Below are 21,691 nucleotides of genomic sequence, written 5' to 3'. Positions count from 1 at the left end.
AATTACTCAACATAGATTAGTAGTATTATATATGTATCTCAAGCATAATATCGATAGAATAAAAACAAGGATGGATCTTAGAATCAAATGATGGGAGTTAAAGGATGAGAAGGAAAGTATCTTTAAAGAAAGGGTAAGAACACAAGTATTAGGAAAAATACAAAGTAGCTCGAATATAACATGAGATAAGATAGCATTAAATTTGATACTCGGTGAGTCAAAAGGACATTCACTTCCAAACAAAGAATCTTGATGGTGGGATGAAAAAAGTATCCGGCTTAAAGTGACAGATAAACGAACAACTTAAACACACTTGTAAGAACGAAGAAAACTAAAAAAGTATACAACGGTCAAGACAATGGCCAAGAAAGAGATGAGTAAAACTAAGAATGAAACTTTCGAACGCTTATATCAACACTTGAATACAAAAGAAAGGGCAAAAGATATCTATAAAATAATTAAAGCGAGAGAGATGAAAATAAGAGATTATACCGTGAGAGAGATGAAAATAAGAGATTATACCAACATAAAATGCATTAAAGATGAATATAATAGAATACTAGTGAATGATGAAAAAATAAGAGTGATGGAAGAGAACTTTCATCAACTTTTTAACAAAGGTTTAGGTTTAGGTGATTAACTAACTTATGTGATTTAAGTAGGGCAAAGAAGTATAGAAATTTAATTTTTTATCAAAGAATTCAAACTTCAAAAATAAAATAGACTCTAAATGGGATGCAAAATGAAAAAGTAGTTGGACTGAATGATATTTCGATAGAGGTATAAAAATGTCTAAGGAAGCAGAGTATTGAATGCTTATGAAGTTATTCAAACTGATATTGAAAATAAAAAAATGATAATTAATAGAAGATAAGTACTCAGATCCCCTATATATAAAAAAAAGAAATGTACAAAATTATGCAAATTATAAGAGCATTAAGCTAATGAATCATAACATAAAATTTTGAGAAAAAATGATAGAAAAAAGACTAAGAAAATCATAGTGATTGAAAATCAATTTGGATTCATGCTTGGAAAGTCAATAGTAGAAGTTATACATCTTCTCAAACAACTAATTGAAAAGTATCTGAATAGAAGTAAGAGTTGCATATGGTATTCGTCGACCTAGAAAAAGTTTATGACAAAGTTCCAAGGAAAATTATATAAAAAATTCTAGAAAAGTAGTGTTAGCATAGCATATATTAAAATAATTAAAATATGTATGAGGTTATAATAACAAAAGTAAAGACTTTAGATGAATTAACTGAAGTATTTCCTATAAAGATAGAGTTACATCAAGGATTAACTTTAAGTCTCTTTCTACACTAATTATGGATGAACTCACTAGACAGATCCAAGACACGTTATCACAATATATGTCATTTGTAGATGATATTGTTTTACTAAATGAGACACATGAAAGAGTAAATGTTAATCTTGAATCTTATCGGGATATATTAGAAGTGAAAGGTTTTAGACTTAGTAAAGTAATAATAGAATATATAGAATTTATGTTTAGTAATATTAGATGTAGTAAGACAATTATTGAGATTGAAGATGACAAATTACCTGTAATTTAGAGCTTTAAATATTTAGGATCATTTTTGCAAAAGACAAACAGAATAGTTGAAATGGAGGTGAGTGTTAGGCGTTTTTTGTGATCATAAGGTATCACTAAATTTTAAAGGAAAGTTCTACAAAATAGTAGTTAATCTATTATGTCATATAGAGCTGAATGTTTGGCTATAACTCGAGTATACGAATAGAAAATAAGAATTGAAGATATGAGGATGTTAAAGTGAATGTGTAGACATACAAGGATGGATAGGATAAGAAATGAGAACATTCGAGGTAAAGTCGGAATTACATCTATGAGAAAAACTCCAAAGATGCATTTAAGATGGTACGAACACGTACTTAAACGACCAATAAATACTCTAGTAAGACGATGTGAAACTATAACAAATACACACATTAAACAAAGAAGACCAAAGAAAACTTGATTAGCAACGATAAAATTTATTTAAACATATATGATGATATAGTAGGGGATAAAGCCCAATGGTACAAGAGGATCCATATCGCCGACTTCATTTAGTAGGAGAAGACTTAATTATTGTTTTGTTGTTGCTATACAAAAACATGAATTATGTAATTTTAGTGTTAGAAAGTTTGGTTGGTTCATCATTTAAAAGTAAATATATGAAGGAGAAACTTAAAAGAGATAAATAGTCAAAAGACCATGAGAGGATAAATGAAAGTATTAAACAAAATAAAGATGAGATAAAGAAGAGGAAAAAAAGAAGAGGGAAAGTAAAAAAAGGTGGCAAGGAGTAAAGAGAATAGAAAATAAATAAATACTAACATGACGAGCAAATCACATTTGCAATCTGAAGAAGCACGTGAAATCAAATTATTAAGAGATACTTTTTGTGACTCAACTTGTAATGAAGGCCTCTTGCCAAAGCGCATGTTCAGACCATGATGGTGCAACCTCCTCAAATGGTATGTTCATGCTAGAGCAAATCCTGCACAATGGGCACAGCACTGTAGTTTCTACTGTTACAGAAATTTTAAGATTGAAATGTGCTATATGAGAACTTGGAAGATGCTGGCAAATCATGGGATCAAATATAAATGAAAATCAGTTCAAACCCTCATAGGATTTTGATGAGTATGAAAAATTTTTGCATTCTTCAAAAAGTAAGACAAAGCAAGGAGAAATTAACCTTACATTTTAAACCAGTATTAACTATTCATTAAACAAGATAACCTGACAAATATAATGGCTCCTGCTACTTAAATTGTATCAATAAAACCTGTAATAACTCTAGACAGCTCATAAAAGTTTACCAGGTTGATTATTGTTTATTAAACTAAATGAGAAATTCATGTATGGCGTATTAAGTAAAGGAACCACCAATTAATAGACTTGAAAAATATAAATGAATGACAAAATCAAGCACCAGCTAGATTATTACTTCATTACAAAGCATATTTTTGGAGAAAACCCTTGATTAAGTCACCAAATAGTGGGTTGATACTATGTTCAAAAGCCTATCAAGATGAAGATGGGTAAGAGTAAAAGATGGGAAGCAGAAAACATCATGTTTGTTTCATGACAACTGTGTTAGAGCATCCAATAGCACAGCCTCATGGTTCATATAGGACTTCAATCTGAATGTGTTTTGATATAATAAAACTTGTTCATCCAAAACAAACATATATAATGTTTACATCAAATCAACATAAAAAGGTAGATGAGGGAGCAAGAATTTACTCAATCACTAACTGGCGTATAACTCCTGGAAGTATCCCATCACTAATTGGAGCTGTTTGCACTACAAATGAACATAGTTCTTGTTCAGTTGGAGGTGGTTCTGTGAAATCATGTACAACCTAGTTGAAGAATAAAATAAAGTATTATCAGGATAAGAATAAAAGAATGATATTAAAAAAGCAAAAAGAAAAAAAAAGAACAAGTATAAAAGTCCAAGCTAGGGCTATGGAAGTTGTTTGCTAAGGTCTTGGGGATCAAATCCTGCCCTCACCTATCGTGTTTATCATGATCATATATTATATAGAATCCATCAACTGGTGTCATTCCTTCCAAAAGTGTGTGTGTGTGTGTGTGTGTGTGTGTGTGTGTGTGTGTGTGTATACCAAATAAGTTTGTTTTGTGGCTAAAATCAAACTAAAAGCAAATCACTCAGATCTTAAAGAATGAAAACAACTCATTGTAAAGGAGAAAGAATAAAGAATCATTTAGCATGTTTCATCATCATCAAGTCATATAAGTGCCAGTCCACAGGCCCCACCAACTACTGCTAGTCCAGCAACGACACCGCCAGGCACTCAGATTGTGGAAACTGCTGATCTATCAAGAGGTATTGCCAGTGCTCAATTGCCCACAGCCAATGCGGAGGGACAACAGTCAGCCGAGATACTTCACTCTGCAGCCCCTCCCTGTTTACCACGACCTACAGAAGCAGCCGCCCCTGAAGCTAGCATGATGTCTGGTGCAGCCTCACAGCAAATGGATGAACTCTCCTGCCTTGACACAGCTAATGGCGCTGGCATACGATCAGTGTGTCAAGCTGCTCCTCTGGCTACCATCCCCACACTCGAGCAATTAGCTGAATTGAACAGTTATGCAGCTCCTCTTCACTTACAGAATTCTGGGGATGCAGTTACACCTAGTGCTGGTCACAGAAAGCAACAGAGCCTGCTGGTATGGATAGTGGAACGGGAAAACAACCAGTGTGCCAGGTTGATCCTCTTCGCTTACAGAATTCTGGGGACGCAGTTACACTTAGTGCTGGCGCACTGCCAGCACTGAAAGCAACAGCACCTGCTGGTATGGTTGTGGAACGGGTAAACAACCAGCGTGCCAGGTTGATCCACCTGCAGACATCACTATAAATGACGGAGCAGTGGCTGAGACAGTGCAATACAGCAGGAAAACCAATCGTAAGACCAGATCGAGTGCCGTTCCAGCAGAGCAAATGCATGTGCAGACCTGTACTGGCACTACTGCTCAGAAACAGCAATAATCAAGGGAATGGCATTTGTACTTCGACAGCCCCTCCTAGTTTACTGAGTTCAGGTGATGCAGCCATAATTGGTGCTGGTAAACAGCAAGCTGCAGAGCCTGCAGAAGCTGTTACAGCTAATGGCACGGGCAAACAACCAGTGTGCCATCCTGATCCTATGGCAGTAGACACCACAAATGATGGAGCTGAGGCTTGGCAAGTGCAATCCAGCAGGAAAACAACTCGTAAGATCAGATCGAGTGAAGTTCAAGTGGAGCAAGTGCCTGTACCCTGCTGATCCTACTGCACAAACACAGAAATAGATTCTAGCTCCTGCTGTTCAAAATCAGAATGTTGCAGTCCAGAAACAGATTGTCACAGCGCTGCCAACTCCAGATCAGACTCAGAAAACATATCGAACTGGAATTCACAGCAAGGATGCAACCCCAAGCCCTGGAGCCACCAGGTAGATGCTGCCGGCAACACCAAGGAGGCAGTTGGCACCAATTCTTGTACGGTAAAGACTGATAAACAGATTGTAACTGCCACTACTGTTAAGATGTGAAAGAAAGGCAGCAGTACTGGACGGCTGATGCCGTCTCAGGCAATATGAAGATCAGCTTGTGGAACATCCGAGGCCACAGCAAAGGCCTCAAGTAGAAGGTGGTGGAGAACCTCTTTCGAAGACAAAAGTTGGGGATGTTAGGTGTACCGGAAATGAAGTTCCTGACTGATGGTTTTCAGAAATTGAAATGTCAGCATCTCCAGCATCTTCAGGTAGAACAACAACCAAACCAAGTGGAACGTAGTCAGATTCTATTGGTGTGGGATGATCACAAAGTAGATTTAGTGATACATGAATGGAATGCACAGTTTGTTCACTGCCATGTAACTTGTAAGCTGTCCAACAAACTGTTCACTGTCATTTTTGTGTATGGGCAGCTATCCTTGGTCGGACGGACGTTGTGGGAAGGTTTGCTATGCCTTGCTGCTGAAATGGGGCTACCATGGTTGGTTATAGGGGATTTCAACTCCTATTTGATGCCGGATGATAAACAAGGACTTCCGGTCACTCGATATTGCACCTCGGATTTTCAACAATTTGTGGTGTCCGCAGGCTTGGAAGATTTGACGTATACCGGCTGCCATTATACATGAACTAATGGACACATTTGCAGCAAATTGGATCAAGCACTTATCAACAAAGATTGGCTAGAGGCTGAACTACGCAGTTTCGCTGAATTCACTCCTCCGAGCTGCCTCTCAGATCATTCAGCTTGTCTAGTCTCAGTTTTGGATGTTGGCATGCGTATCCCACAACCCTTCAAGTTCTTTAACATGTGGGCAAAGCACAACCTGTTTCCACAGCTTGTTGAAAGTAAATGGACAGCATATAGGCAGCAGGTTAACCATGGTACAGCCCAGTTCCAAATGAGGCAGATTCTTTGGTTGCTGAAAACAGATTTGAAGCAGCTCAATGCCAAGCACTTTCAGCATATTTCAGAGAAGGCAGCAGCAGCCTGTCAGCGGCTAGAAGAGGTGCAGGTTGCAGGCCTAGCAGATGGTAACATGGCTGCTAACTACAAAGAACTTCAGAAGGCAGCAGCGCACCTTAACGCAGCAGAACATAGCTTCTGTTTGCAATGTGCTAAGGTGGGCTACTTCAAGCAGGTTGACCGGATCTCATCCTTCTTCCATGCACTAGTTAAGAGGAACAACCGGTGAAATGAAATCACAGCAGTAGAGAAGCTTGATGGGAGCCTTACCATATCATTTGAGGAGGTCGTACAAGTCTTTACTGCACATTTTCAGAACCAATTGGGCACCACATCAGGCCAGACAGCACTACTACTACAGAACCTGCAGTATGGCCAGCTCCTTCATTCTAAACAGCATACACAGCTCCTTCATTCTACTAGAGAAGCTTGATGGGAGCCTTACCATATCATTTGAGGAGGTCGTACAAGTCTTTACTGCACATTTTCAGAACCAATTGGGCACCACATCAGGCCAGACAGCACTACTACTACAGAACCTGCAGTATGGCCAGCTCCTTCATTCTAAAAAGCATACACAACTCCTCCGCTTGCCAACCGCTGATAAAATCAAGAAGGCGCTGTTCGATATAGGTGATCAAATGGCACCCGGATCAGATAGGCATGGCTCGAAGTTCTTCAAACATGCATGGGATATAGTGAGTGCAGATTTTGTGCCTGCTGTTATGGAGTTCTTTATGGGATATTGTGAGTGCAGATTTTGTGGCTGCTGTTATGGAGTTCTTTCATAGAGGACGATTACTTCGCCAATGGAATCACACCCTCATTGCACTTGTTCCCAAAGCCCATGCAAGTAAGGTGATGAACTATCAACCCATTTCATATTGTACTGTATTCTATAAAGTTGTTGGCCGCCAAGATTTCGGACATCTTAGATCATATTCTTCATCAGTCCCAAGCAACTTTTGTGCAGGGAAGGCTTATTACTGATAATATTCATCTAGTACAGGAGCATTTTAAGAAATATGGTTGGAAGTGCATTTCACCAAGATGCATCATGAAGATTGACCTCCAAAAGGCGTTTGATTCAATGCACTAGTCTTTTCTACATGAAGCTCTCCTCGGGCTGAATTTTCCGAAGCAATTTATTGTAAAAAAAGTGTGTGACTACCACCTCTTTCTCATTGGCCATCAATGAAGGGACTTTTGGACACTTTCGAGGAGCCAAAGGGTTGAGGCAAGGCGACCCACTATCCCCCTATCTCTTTGGCATTTGTATTGAGATCTTTGGGAATAGCTGCAGCAGAGCACATCTCAACCTGGATTTAGCTTCCACCCAAAGTGTGTCCACCTCAGACTAGCCCACCTGGCTTATGCTGACAATCTGCTTCTTTTCAACCACGGTGATATTGCATCAGTTGGGACTCTGACCACCTGTTTAGAGGATTTTGGGGAGACTGCAGGACTTCAAGTTAATAGGCTAAAGTCAAGCATCTACTTGGCAGGAGGTGATGACACGACACATCAAAGGCTTCTTTCCATAACTGGTTTTCAGGAGGGTACTACGCCTTTCATATATCTTAGGATCCCATTTGCTACTAAGCGTCTCCGGCTATCTAACTATAGTCCCCTACTAGACTCTCTGATCTAACGGATCAATGCTTGGCCACAGAAGACATTGTCCCATATGGGCAAGGAGTAGCTTATCACATCTGTGCTTCAAAGCATAAAGTGCTGTTGGTTATCCATCATGTCATTATCTTAGGGTATCATTGATCGCATTTATAGCATCTACAGGTCATTCATGTGGGCATCCAAGCACCCTCTAGGCCCAGTTTACTTGGAGGTGCGGAAAGAGAAACTGCGGAAAGATTTCCTTTGCATGCATGCATCCCTCGTTTACCTCTCAAAGTTTTTAGGAAGGAAAGGAAATTTCATCCGTCCGCGGATGAATTTTTGGCCAAAATCAATCTCCTCCAAATCGGACGGAAAGCGAAGGATAGAAAACCAAAAGACACAAATATCCTCTCCTCTTCACTGCTCTCTCTTCGTCCTGCTCCTCTCTACTTCTCCTGCGCAGTCCCGATCCGGACCAGCGAGTTCGCCATCGCAGCAAGCGCGTGCTTCACCCACTCACCCTCCACCGTCCTGATCCGGACCAGCGAGTTCACCATCGCAGACCGCCTTGCGTTGAGCCTGTTCGACGGCGAGGCAGCGGCGGCGGATCCGCCCCTTCCATTGAGGCCCTTGTGGAGGTGGCAGCGGAAGGATCCAGGGTGGGTGGAGGGTGAGCAGAGGCAAGTGCGGTAGGCCGGGGCTGGGGCCGGGGCGGATCGGTTTTCAAAGGAGGCGAGAGAGCGTCTAGGGGAGGCGGATCGGTTGAGGGAGAAGCGTATGGAGCGGGAAATCGAAGATCCGACGGCGACGACGTGGACGTGCGTGGGGGAGGCAGATCGGTGATGCACAAAGGGAGAAGAAGCACGACCGGAGAAGGGGTATTATTGCCGACGGGGGAAGTGTACCAGGACGCCGTGGACGGGGCCGCGATGAGGAGAGGCTTCGGCGGATAGAGGAAGAGGAAGAGGGTATTTTAGTAAATAAATAATTTAAATTTTTTGTTTATATAAATAAATAATTTAAATATAAGAGATTTATTCATCCTCCTTGTATCAAAGTAAACAAATATAAGAGAGAAAAGATTCCGTTCCCTTTCCCTAGGAATTTATTTTCTCTAGGGATTCCTTTCTTTTCCTCATCCATTGTATGAAGTAAACAGAGCCCTAGTGTTGTGGGCTAATATGTCGACCGAAGGACGAGGGCGGCTTGGCATTCAAGGACTTGCAAGCATGGAACCTATTAGTTATAAATATTTGTTATTTTTTATAGATTTTTCCTAGAATAGGCCCTCAACTCTAACTATAAATAGGGTCTTATATCTTGTAATTATAGAATAAGATTTATTAAGTTATCTTGATAACATGGTATTAGAGCCAACAAGTTAGGTTGGGTTTTCGGCGCCAATTTTTTCGCGCCCCTCTCTCTCTCTCTCTCTCTCTCTCTCTCTCTCTCTCTCTCTCTCGCGCGCGCGCAGTTATCGGGTTATCTTGATGATACTTGAGGTTTCTCGCTTGATCTGAATATCCGGAGGAAGACTGCACTGCAATCATCTATCTCTTCGAAGAAACCATCGTGGAGCCAACAAATATTCCTAATTTTGGTTGTTACCTTTGTTGACACTGCATCCAAGATTATTATTCTGTTTTAAGGGATCCACAATATTCAGAAGTCCAGAAACTTATACAGAACCTAGATACAGACATTTTCTTGAAATTTGGAACATTGTCGTTCTTCGTCTCACAACAGCACCAAGTTCGGTGTTTTGGAGTTGCATATCTTTGGACTTCATTCTATCGTGATGGATATGGTGCTTGTCTCTGCAGAAGAATTTGCCAAGTTCTCTCAATATCAGGAATCACTTAAGTCTTCATCTTCCTCTATCACTGCTATTGCTGATTCAGGTAACCACAATACATGTCTTCTTTCCTCATCCTCTAAGTGGGTCATTGATTCTGGTGCCACGGATCATATGACAGGTAATTCTAATCTCTTTTCTACTTTCACACACAAATCCAACACTCCTATTGTTACCTTAGCTGATGGGTCTTCATCTTGCGTTCGTGGGTCTGGCACTGTCAATCCCACTCCTTTGCTTTCCTTATCCTCTGTCTTACATTTACCTAATTTATCCTTTAATTTGCTCTCTGTTAGTCAATTAACTCGCAATCTTAACTGTTGCATCACATTCTTTCCCGATCATTGTTTATTTCAGGATCTTTTGACGAAGAAAATTATTGGTAAAGGACATGAAAATAGAGGTCTCTACATTCTCGATTCATCTGTCCCAAAATCTCTCGTTTGTTCAGGTGTGAATTCTCCTTTTGACGCTCATTGTAGGTTAGGACATCCATCTCTTCCATTGCTCAAGAAACTCTGTCCACAATATAGTAGCGTGTCTTCATTAAATTGTGAGTCATGTCAGTTTGCAAAACATCACCGTCTTAGTTCAAGTCCAAGGATAAATAAACGTGCCATTAGTCCTTTTGAGTTAGTTCATTCTGATATTTGGGGTCCTTGTCCTATTCTGTCTAAACCTGGTTTTAGGTATTTTGTCACTTTTGTGGATGATTATTCTCGTGTAACTTGGTTATATTTAATGAAAAATCGTTCTGAGTTATTTTCTTTATTTTGTGCTTTTTGTGCGGAAATTAAAACTCAGTTCAATATGTCCATCCGTACTTTACGAAGTGACAATGCCAAAGAATATACGTCCAGTCTATTTCAATCTTATATGAGTCAGAATGGTATACTTCATGAAACCTCTTGTGTTGATACTCCATCCCAGAATGGTGTGGCTGAACGTAAGAATAGACACCTTCTTGAAACAGCACGAGCTCTTTTATTTCAAATGAATGTTCCCAAGTCTTTTTGGGCAGACGCGGTTTCTACTGCATGTTTTCTCATTAACCGTATGCCCTCCTCTGTTCTTCATGGTGAGATTCCTTATAAAATTTTGTTTCCTAACAAGTCATTGTTTCCTGTTAATCCTAGGATATTTGGTAGCACTTGTTTTGTTCGGGATGTCCGTCCACAAGTCACTAAATTAGACCCCAAATCTTTGAAATGTATTTTCCTTGGTTATCCTCGTCTTCAAAAGGGTTATAGGTGTTATTGTCCTAGTATTAATAAATATCTTGTTTCAATCGATGTTACTTTCATGGAAGACACACCTTATTTCTCATCCTCACATATCCCGACTTCTCAAAAGGAAGATGATGATTTATTGGTATATTCTGTTACATCCTCTACACCTGTCTCAGAACCGGTTCTTGTCAAGCCTCCTATTATTGAAATATACTCCAGGCGTCGACCTCCTGATTCATGTCCTGCACCTACTACTTCGTCATCAGATCCAATTCCGAATGATGATCTTCCTATTGCATTACGAAAAGGTAAACGCCAGTGTACTTATCCTATCTCTTCGTTTGTTTCTAATAATGGCTTGTCGTCCTCTTCCTGTTCTTTTATTGCTTCACTTGACTCTATTTCTATTCCTAAAACTGTCCGTGAGGCCTTATCTCATCATGGTTGGAGAGATGCAATGATAGAGGAAATGAAAGCCTTGGATGATAATGATACTTGGGACTTGGTTGATCTACCTCCAGGAAAACAAGCTATTGGATGCAAATGGATATTTAATGTTAAAGTCAATCCAGATGGGTCAGTTGCCAGACTAAAAGCTCGTCTTGTTGCTAAGGGTTATGCTCAAACATATGGTGTGGATTATTCTGATACTTTTTCTCCTGTTGCAAAGTTGACATCTGTTCGATTATTTATTTCTCTTGCTGCTACTCATCATTGGCCTTTACATCAACTTGATATCAAGAATGCTTTTCTTCATGGTAATCTTCAAGAGGAGGTATATATGGAGCAACCTCCTGGTTTCGTTGCTCAGGGGGAGATGGGGCGAGTTTGTCGTCTTCGAAAGACTTTGTATGGTTTGAAACAAAGTCCTCGTGCTTGGTTTGGAAAATTTAGTCAGGTTATTGAAAAGTTTGGTATGAAGAAAAGCAAGTCTGATCATTCTGTGTTCTACAAGCAGTCAGGAGCTGGTATTATTCTGTTAGTTGTGTATGTGGATGATATTGTGATTACTGGTAGTGATACTACGGGAATTTCATCTCTCAAATCTTTTATTCTCACTCAATTTCATACAAAAGATTTAGGGGTGCTAAAGTATTTCTTAGGTGTTGAAGTAATGAGGAGTAAAAATGGTATATTTCTATCTCAGAGGAAATATGTTCTCGACTTATTAACTGAGACGGGAAAGTTAGGGGCAAAACCTTGTAGTACTCCAATAACTCAGAACGTGGATCTTACAGCAGATGGAGAATTATTTGAACATCCAGAGAGATATCGAAGGTTGGTTGGAAAGTTGAATTATCTTACCTTGACTCGTCCAGATATTGCATATTCGGTTAGTGTTGTTAGTCAGTATATGTCATCTCCAACGGTTCATCATTGGGCAGCATTAGAACAAATTTTGTGTTATTTGAAGGGCGCACCCGGACGAGGTATTGTATATAAAAATCATGGGCACACTCATATTGAATGTTTTTCAGATGCAGATTGGGCAGGTTCTAAAATGGATAGGAGGTCTACTTCAGGTTATTGTATCTTTGTTGGAGGAAATTTAGTATCATGGAAGAGTAAAAAGCAAAAGGTTGTGTCACGATCCAGTGCAGAATCAGAATACAGGGCTATGACACAGTCTGTATGTGAAATAATGTGGATATATCAACTGTTGACTGAAGTAGGACTCAAAATTTCAATACCAGCAAAATTATGGTGTGATAATCAAGCTGCTATTCACATTGCATCGAATCCCGTGTTCCATGAGCGGACTAAGCACATTGAAATTGATTGTCATTTTGTTCGTGAGAAAATTCAACAAGGCTTGATCACTACAGGATATGTAAAAACTGGAGAACAATTGGGGGACATCTTCACAAAAGCTTTAAATGGGATCCGAGTTGATTATCTTTGTAACAAGTTGGGCATGATTAATATCTATGCTCCAACTTGAGGGGGAGTATTGGTTATAAATATTTGTTATTTTTTATAGATTTTTCCTAGAATAGGTCCCTAAACTCTAACTATAAATAGGGCCTTATATCTTGTAATTATGGAATAAGATTTATTAAGTTATCTTGATAACATTTGAGTCTAGCAAGCAGCCCACTCAAATTCCCCTTTGATCAAACGACTGCTGCAGATACACGCTCCCATATTCTTGGTTGTTGGGTCACCTGCGGATGTTAGACAGATGCTGGCAGCTTAGTTTACACAAGACAATGGGGTGACCCAGGCATACGACTTCTTCAAACGGCCTAGTCCCGAGAAGTTGTGGGCCAGGATAGTGTGGAAGACCTACTTATAGCCGAGTGATGTAGTCATTTTCTGGATGTTGGCGCAGAAGCGAATTCCCATTAGAGATCGATAGGATTTTCTGGAGAACCATCAATGCACTTTTTGTGGGCAGGTGATGAAGATACAAGAGAATCTATTTTCAGATGCCCCCCCCCTATTGCGAAGCTGTGGTGGAGGATCAGAAACTGACTTCATATGTGTCAGGAGATGTCCACCTATCAGTGGAAGATGAGAGCCTTCGGGCGACATTATCATGGGAGTTGGACATTGACAAAGGCTCACTACCTTACCTTGTCATCTATGATGCATTATGTATGGAGGGCCCGAAATCGCAGTTTTTTTAATGAGGGCCAACTCGATATAAAGAGAATTTTCAAGAGTGTGCAAATACATGTATACAGATCTTTAGGTATCTACTCTGATCTGAGACTTAATCAAACATGAGAAGTCCCTAAAGACTCATTTTATGCATTTTGACACATGTTATACCACTTTTACTTATCCAAAAAAAATTATAAGTGCCAACTATGTCAAATAGTGTACATGGATCTTATCTCTCCATTGAAGTATATAACTATTACAAATCAATAAAATTATTTTTCATTACATTAGGCTATGACTTTGAGACTCATTGCCCATTACACCTTCAATCAATTTAACTCATCCAATTATATAATCCAATAACCTTTGAACATATCCATATCAATTCAACTTATTTTCTCTCATCTAATTCTCCCTTAGAAATACACCTAATTATTCTCATATAGCACTATTTTTATAATGTCTTTCCTCATAATGTCACACATCCATCTTAGTTTCTCATATATGCTGCATTCTTTTTTTTTAACATTTGCTTTCTTAATTGAGTAAAACACCTGCATAAGTTCTTTCGAGCAACTTGTGACAATTGGTATCAAAGTGGACCTAATCTTAGAGATGCAAAACTGTTGAAAAGCATTGTCTACATGATGGAGCAACCACAATTGGACTAAATGTTGTGGATTAGGGATGATTCTGTCTGAGTTAAAACTTTGAATCTTGATGGGATGTTAAGCCTTAGTGAAAAAGATTGTGTTGGTAAATATTATGTCAAATTTGCTCTAATACTAATAAAAAATGCTCCGACACCGAGTCAAAGCAGCTTCAATGTAGTCAAAATTGCTCCAACTTTGGTCAAAAGTATTCCAACATTAGTTAAAATTGCTCCAATATTATCAAATTACTCCAGCGTTGTGGATTAGAGATGATTTTGTCAATAAGTTAAGACTTTGGATCTTGACAGGATGTCAAGCCTTAAATTGAAAAGGTTGTATTGGTTAAAATTGCTTCAACACTAGTCAAAACTGTTTTGAAACAATCAAATCTGCTCTAACACCTCCAACATTGGTTAAAACCATTCCAACTTAGTCAAAATTGCTACAATTTGATTAAAATTGCTCAAACTTGGTAAAAATGCTCTAATATTATCGTAATAGTTTTGGAAAAACTGTTACAACATGAAGCAGTTTTGATTAAAAGTGCTCCAATGCTCGTCGAAACTGCTCCAACGGTATAGAAGATCAAAATTGTTTTAACACTAGTAAAAATTGCTCCAACTTGATTAAAAGTGCTACAATGTAGAGCGGGCAGTTAAAGTAGTTTCGGCCAAAACTGCTCCAACATGGAGTACTAGAAACAATGTGGTCAAATCTGCTACACATTGTAGCAATTTTAGCCAAAATTGCTACAATAGTGCTTGATAGATTAAATAAAAAATGTAATTTGAGAAGAAAATTTAACATAAGGCACAATTTTGATATTTTTTCAACATAGAATGCCGTATTGATGATAACAAAAACAAGGGGTGCTCTTTTGACGTTCACCCATAATTAATCAAAATTAATTGAATTACTCTAATTATTTGGTTAAGATTACTCTCAATAAATTTAATTAAAATAACTAACTAAATTTTCATTATTTTAATTAGAATCAAATTAATTAAAATAAAATCTGATAAACTTATTTAATTAAAATATCAGATCTAAAATTTTATTTAAATTAATTCAGTTTAAGTACTTTAATTTAAATTAATTTTATTGCAATTAAGTTAATTAATTTTTTAATTAACTAATTTTCTGATTTAATGTAATTAATTGATTAAATTTAACTAGAATCAAATTAATTTAATTAAAATATGATTTAAATTAATTCATTTTGATTTGTATGATTTAAATCTGATATAATTAATTTAATTAAATTTTTAAATTAAGATTATAAAAATCAAACTAACATGAATATTACATTAATGAAAAAAATAATATAAAAATATTTTTTACAATTTTAAAATACTACAATTAATTTCTTACTAAACTATTAATAACTATATATTTAGTATTTATTATTAATTAACTTATTAAGTGTTATAGTTTATTATTTACCTTCTAACCTCCTACATACAAGGCATCCCCTTCCAAGAGTCGCAACGGAAGGCAAACACAAGCTAACATAAGCGCCATAGCAAGTCTCCTCCATGCCTCTTCCTTTAAAGATTTTTGTCTTTTAATCACCAACTCCTCAGCAAACCAACCCCTTCAGTAATCCAGCTCCAATGCCCACTAGTGTCCTAGCAAACAATGGTGCATCATTTGAGCCTTGGATCGGTAGAATTGGCTGATGCCTTTCAATTTTCCTTTGATTCGATCAATTTCTTTTAAATTCTAATTTACTTTCTATTATTTTAATTAACATTTGAAAGGTTCTCAATAAACTCTCCAAGATATAGGCTGGAATTGGATCAGCTACTGTTGATCCTGATCCAACTCGGTCCATCTATATTAGGATCAGCCAAGTTTACCGACCATGTTTCTTCCATTCCAATGCACCCTTTAGTTACTGGCCAAGTGACTGATTGAGGATCTTTATGCTTTGTAGAAAGCTTCTTTTTTGGGGGAATGGTGATATAGACAGGTCTTTTAGCTTGATAAGTAGGAGGTTATCATCACTAGGAAAGTTATGGGGGGTAATGAAGTGAAGGATGTTAGGCTGCTAAAGTACACCATGAATGATAAGAGAATTCTTCCAGTTCTCAATATGAAGAGTGTTTGCTATATAACATCCTGAGAGGAAAGCATAGGGTGCCTCATCCTTGGCATTTGAATATTTTAGCTAAGTCTCCTTTCTAAGCTTATAGGAGCATTCAGAATGCAATTCTAGAATTGTAGGTCACCTGGATTGATGTTATTACTTCAGAGCATGGATTAAAATCTTGACCCGTTTCGCCTTATACAGGCGAAACATCCCATTCCGCCAGCAAGCCTGCACCGGCACAGGTGGTTCCGACATGAACACGATACGAAGACGTCGCCTGGGCCCGACAACGCCTCCGGAAGCGTCATACAGGCCACGCGTGCTCACAGTCGCGCGGGCCATGCATTCTCGCAGTCACGTGGAACTACATCGAACAGGATAGGCGACCAGAGCCATCACCCGAGCCCGGCAACGCCTCCGAAGGCGTCGCTTAAGCTCAACGATGCCTCTGGAAGAGTCGTGCCAACCGTGCATGCTCGCAGTCGCGCAAGCCGTGCATTCTTGTACGACTGGGTGACCGGAGCCGTCACTCGAGCCCGGCAACGCCTCCACAGGTATCACCCGAGCCCGGTGACACCTCCAGAGGCGTCGCGCATGCTCACAGTCGCACGAGCCACTCGTTCTCGTGGTCACGCGAAACAACGTCGAAGTCGGGCAAAGAGTTTAACTTAGGTTTAATAAATACTTAAGTTAATCATTTTAATCAACTCCTAACTATGATTAAGATAATTTAAATATGTTTAATTAAAATCTAATAAAATTATCTTATTAATTTAATATATATAATTATTTTATTATTATAATTATTATTATTTTTAAATATTTAGATTAAATTTTTTATTTTTAATTAATATAATTTATATTTTAAAAATATCAAAACTATATCGGCACAGTATAATACGGTACCGAAACCGTATCATTCCGGTCCCGGACCGAAACCTCGGCACAACTCGAAATTTTAAACCTTACTTCAGAGGCAATTTACATTGTGTACAAGGTGCCAATTACTATACTTGGAGTGTCAAACCATCTTGTTTCAACTGTGGAAGGTGTATGGTCACAGCCATCTAATCTTTAACTGTCCATTTGTTGTGGATCTGTGAGATAGACTCATTTGAGAGGTTAAAGAGGTGTATGTTCTAATTTAAGGGGATGGTGGAATGATAAGAATGCTTGAGGAGGGAGTTGGTCTTGGTAAAGAAGTTGCAGCATTTATGAAGTCTCTGATTAGAGTTGGTCTAGAACATATTTTGAAGGATAGGAATAGCAGAAAACATAATGAGGTGCAGTGCTCTTCTACAAATAAGCTTGTTCAGTGAGAATAATGTGCAAGAGTTTTGCAGGCTTTCTGGTACTTGTAATTATGTGTACAGGAAGTTTAGGGGACTGATTTATCAGATGTTGGTAGATTGCTTGTAGGTATTCTGTGATGTAGCATGGGTATCAGATTAACAAATGTAGCTATTGAGGTGTGGTGGTGATACCTTTAGTTGTTGTGGCTGTAATGAGCAGAGCCTCTTCTGTGGTGCATGGGGAGCTAATTTCAATCAAAGCTGGGTTACAATTTTGTTTGGAGAAGTTTATTGGGTTTTGGGTTGTTGATTCTCAAGTTCTTGCCAAATGTTTAAAAAGGACCTGCTTCATTGCAGACCATGTATCTAATGAAGGACGTTAAAGCATTGGGGTGGTAGGGTTATTAAGTGACATTAAGCATGTAGAACTAGAAATGAGTAAGCACATAACTCGCCAAGGTTTCTTTGAAAAAGGGATATTGGAGTGAAGGGTGTCTATATTGCGGTATCATTTTAAGGAATATAATGAAATAGTTGGTAGTGTTGTTAAAAAGTGAAAGGTATATTATATTAAATAGAATGTTTTTGATTTATTTATCATGAATGTGCTATTGAAATATATGAATTTACAATATTCTCTACAACCAAATAACATTTTGTAATTTTCAATTTTAAGATTGATTTTTATTTTCATCTACCAAAAGTATATATAAACCTTTTAAGGTTTGAAAATTGAAATCTACTTTTATTTTTCAATTTTTTTCTTTTCATTGAAAATGACAAGATTGGGTGTGGATCCAATAATAGCACTAGCAATGTTGAGAGCCAAAGATTTCCCCCAAGCAAGGCCTAAAGTTTTTCTCCACAATTAAAATGAATTTAACCTTTGTAAACCGCTATCAGTTAGGTAAATAACATTGCATATTACAGTAACTATTTGGCTTTTATTTGACCAAGATATATGTGCACACGCATGTACGTAACTATTTATGGAATTCATGAATATATGTAGAGATGTATAATGAATAGAAAACAGCTTTCAGTTAAGTTTTCAGAGAAGGTAAAATTGATGAATTAACAAATCAATTCATATCAATCTTCTTATTAGAAAGTATTCGACTCAGAAAAATTGTAATGCAAATATAATTGAACCCTTTTAACAACCATCAGTAAGGCTATAATCTAATTTTGGTTTCAGTTCTTGCAACATCTACTTGTACCAACCAAAAAAAAAATCACGTCAACAAATTATTGAAAACCTTTTATCAAAATAAGGCATCAAGAGTACAGCACTTATCAAATCAAAGCAAATATCTAAGTAGATATGGTCTAGAGAATTAGCGCTCACCTTTCTACGAACAACAAAGAAGTTGGTCACGGTTCCTTCTAGGATGCTATCACCATCATTCGTCAACAAGAGCTCCGTCACTGATGGAGGCCTCATCTTCTCCAGGCCCTGCCTTACCCTGGCATCAGACAAGAGCATGCAACATCGTAAACAAAAAATAAGCTGAAAGAAAGCTGAAACACTAGTTGTTCGATCGAAAATGGATGTATCGAGTATAGTAACTGGCTCCTCACCGCACCCAGTCTGTGTATTTGGCCTCTGCCAAATCCCTCCCTGGACCAGCGACCGCCAGTCGCGCTCCAAAAGCACCAAATGGGGACGGAATGAAGAATCCTACATGGAGGAGCACATCCAGGCCATCAGAGTCGCAACGGCCCCGGACCAAGGCCGTGATGGCCAGTTCGTCCGTGCTCCCAGAGCGATCTCGGTCTCGTAGAGCGAGGCGGAGGCCAACTTCAAGCGAGTCGTGGACCCGATGCGGAACGGAATCGATGAGTGGGAAGACGGCGGGGACTGATCCGGCGGCAAAGAGGCTGGGTCGGCACTGGGAGAGGAGGCGGGCGGAGTGGACGAGGCGGCGGATATGGCGTTCCAAGAAGAGGACGAGGGAGGCGCCGCCATAAGTCCGGGCCGTGGTATAAGCGCCTGCGAGGGTGAGGAAGAAGGCGAGAAAGGGGAAACATCAATACTCATACAATTGGCATAAGGAAGGAGGCAAGTGAAGTACCGGGAGTGGACTGCAGGAAGGTGGCGACGGGGGGAACGTCGCCGGCGATCGGGACTCCATTCACCAATAAGAGCTTGGAGCTGCAAGGTGCCATGTTAATTCATTTGAATGTTATGCCGGCCACATGACTCGAACAAGGGTTTAGGGTCTGCCCCGGGTATAACTGAAAACTGAGTTGGTTATGACGCGTAGATTTAGGTTTGAATTTTGATGAAGTCAGGTAATATCTTCTTGTGTCTTGATCAACTTCATAGATGGTCGTAGGACCGACTGTGTAAGGAAATCAGATAATACCATCCTGTATCGTGAAACTGTAATTTTTCGATTTACCTCTTCACATATAATCGTGATGGATTCCATCTTTTACAGTTGAATGGAGAACAAGGGTTGGATGGAGCCGTGGGATGGGTGGGATGGAGGATTAAATTAAGGAGATACTCATATGAGTAGCTAAGACCCAAAAACATATAAATGGGCCAAAATCTTCTAATAGAATCATCAAAAAAAAAAACACTCTCTATTTTTAAAAATTATTTTATCATATTTTTTATATCTAAAATATTTTTATTTTAATATTATTACAGCTGCCACGGAATATATATTACTATGTGTTGTTATAATATATAAAATAAAATTTTTCTTGCGTCAAAAACATTATATATAAAAATTTTTTATATAAAAAAATTATTTATCAACTTAGTCAATTTCATTTAAAATTTATTAGTATCACTTTAAAGTTATCAAAATCTTTAGTGACTAATTTTAAGATGATCTTAAATATGTTTTTACTATTTTAATTAAATTTAAATAATTTTGATCAATTTAATAAAGAATTTTTATATAAAAATATTTTATATATAGTATTTTTGATAAGTTGAACTATTTTATTTTAACACGTTTTAGTAATTATGATATCATTGTTATGCATGTAGAATAGTATTGAAATAAAGATACTTTTATTATAATAAGAAATATATTGGAGCATTGTTTTAACTTATTAAGGAGTGTATTTTTGATGATTTACAGCATCTTTTGATGATTCTAATAATTAAGACGGTTTTTTATTTATATTTTTTTTCATGTTGTATTACATCGATATAATTTTAAATTTATTTTTAGGCACATAAATGTATGAATTGTTGGATGGTGGACAAGTTAGCTAAGGCTTGTTGTTGAAGTCTTTCACTTTATAGAGTTCATAAGTTGTTAGAGGGGCTTTATGAAATATTTTAGTCATAGACTTGACTAGATTAACAAAATAAAAACTCCAATCAATTGACTTGATTTTTTTTTAAAGTCACCTAACCTAAGTTAATTAACTAACTACTATCAATTGACTTAATTGAATACATCTATCTGTTGATTTAATCGAGTAGATCAGTCGATTGAATCAATATCATTCGATTGAAATACATTATTTTTGCTAACTAAATAGTGAACAATTATAATTTTATTCATTTGTCTCATGCAAAGGATGGTTTAGTGAATTTGACTATTTGAGTAGGAGTGAGATGTAGTGGGGTTGATTGTGTAGGATCGTTGGGATGACAGATTTTATTTTTCGCTGAAGGAGTAAGGCTCTAATCAATATTAAATATTATTGTTAATGCATGTTATTTTCATCCATATTTTTATTTCACTTTGATTTCAATGCCCTAATCATCACACACACATTTTGCTACTAACCCTTGTATTTGAGTTTATATGTGTGCAAGGATTCTTTGATAATTGGGCTTCACCCCCTTTTAATCGGTCATATACACAGTCCTATAGTTGGAATTAGAGCTCGAGGTTTAAAAGTAGAGCAATGAAGCTTATATTACATTCAATAAATACTAACCTACAATCACTATCAAGCAAAGCTCTCTATATTTGAAGATTTAACATCCTCGAATTTGTAATCGACAATTATGAACACAACCCCACACATCCTCCCTCTCTGACGACGGAATCAACATGGATATTAGAAGATGAGGATGGAGACACTCTTTATGTTGAATTTCGATGTATGGGTGATCATGATGAAGGTGTATAAAGAAAATGAAATTTTAAGAAATTCATTAAAAGAAGAAAATAGACAAAGGAACACATTTTTACAAGTTCAACATATTGAAGCAGTTGAATACGATCGAGGAGCTATAACTTAAGAAAGAAACATATGAACATGAGAACACATTTGCACGCTTAGAAGTTATTTCGCCCCATCCCCAATACTTTGACATATATCTTCAATGATCAATCCT

At 37.8% G+C, this 21,691-nt stretch overlaps 1 protein-coding gene across 2 annotated transcripts in view; it reads right to left on the bottom strand.

Moving 5' to 3' along the window:
• The window catches only part of LOC141827333 (uncharacterized), a 31,753-nt gene extending 12,206 nt beyond the window's left edge, over positions 1-19,547 (bottom strand). For both annotated transcript variants that reach the window (XM_074714554.1, XM_074714555.1), the window contains exons 1-5: positions 19,449-19,547; positions 18,955-19,366; positions 18,722-18,839; positions 3,281-3,399; positions 2,443-2,528 (exon numbers count right to left, since the gene is read on the bottom strand). In XM_074714554.1, the coding sequence (XP_074570655.1) occupies positions 2,443-2,528; positions 3,281-3,399; positions 18,722-18,839; positions 18,955-19,366; positions 19,449-19,542 (829 nt within the window). In that variant the 5' untranslated portion in view covers positions 19,543-19,547. The remainder of the gene's footprint in view (positions 1-2,442; positions 2,529-3,280; positions 3,400-18,721; positions 18,840-18,954; positions 19,367-19,448) is intronic.
• Between the last annotated feature and the right edge of the window lie 2,144 nt (positions 19,548-21,691).

The sequence above is a fragment of the Curcuma longa genome, chromosome 4 (assembly GCF_044706935.1).
Source record: "Curcuma longa cultivar G26 ecotype Majalengka, Jawa Barat chromosome 4, ITB_CL_G26_1.1, whole genome shotgun sequence".
Classification (NCBI taxonomy): domain Eukaryota; kingdom Viridiplantae; phylum Streptophyta; class Magnoliopsida; order Zingiberales; family Zingiberaceae; genus Curcuma; species Curcuma longa.
Note: the sequence above shows the minus strand (reverse complement) of the source record. Positions and strands in the feature narration are given on the sequence as shown.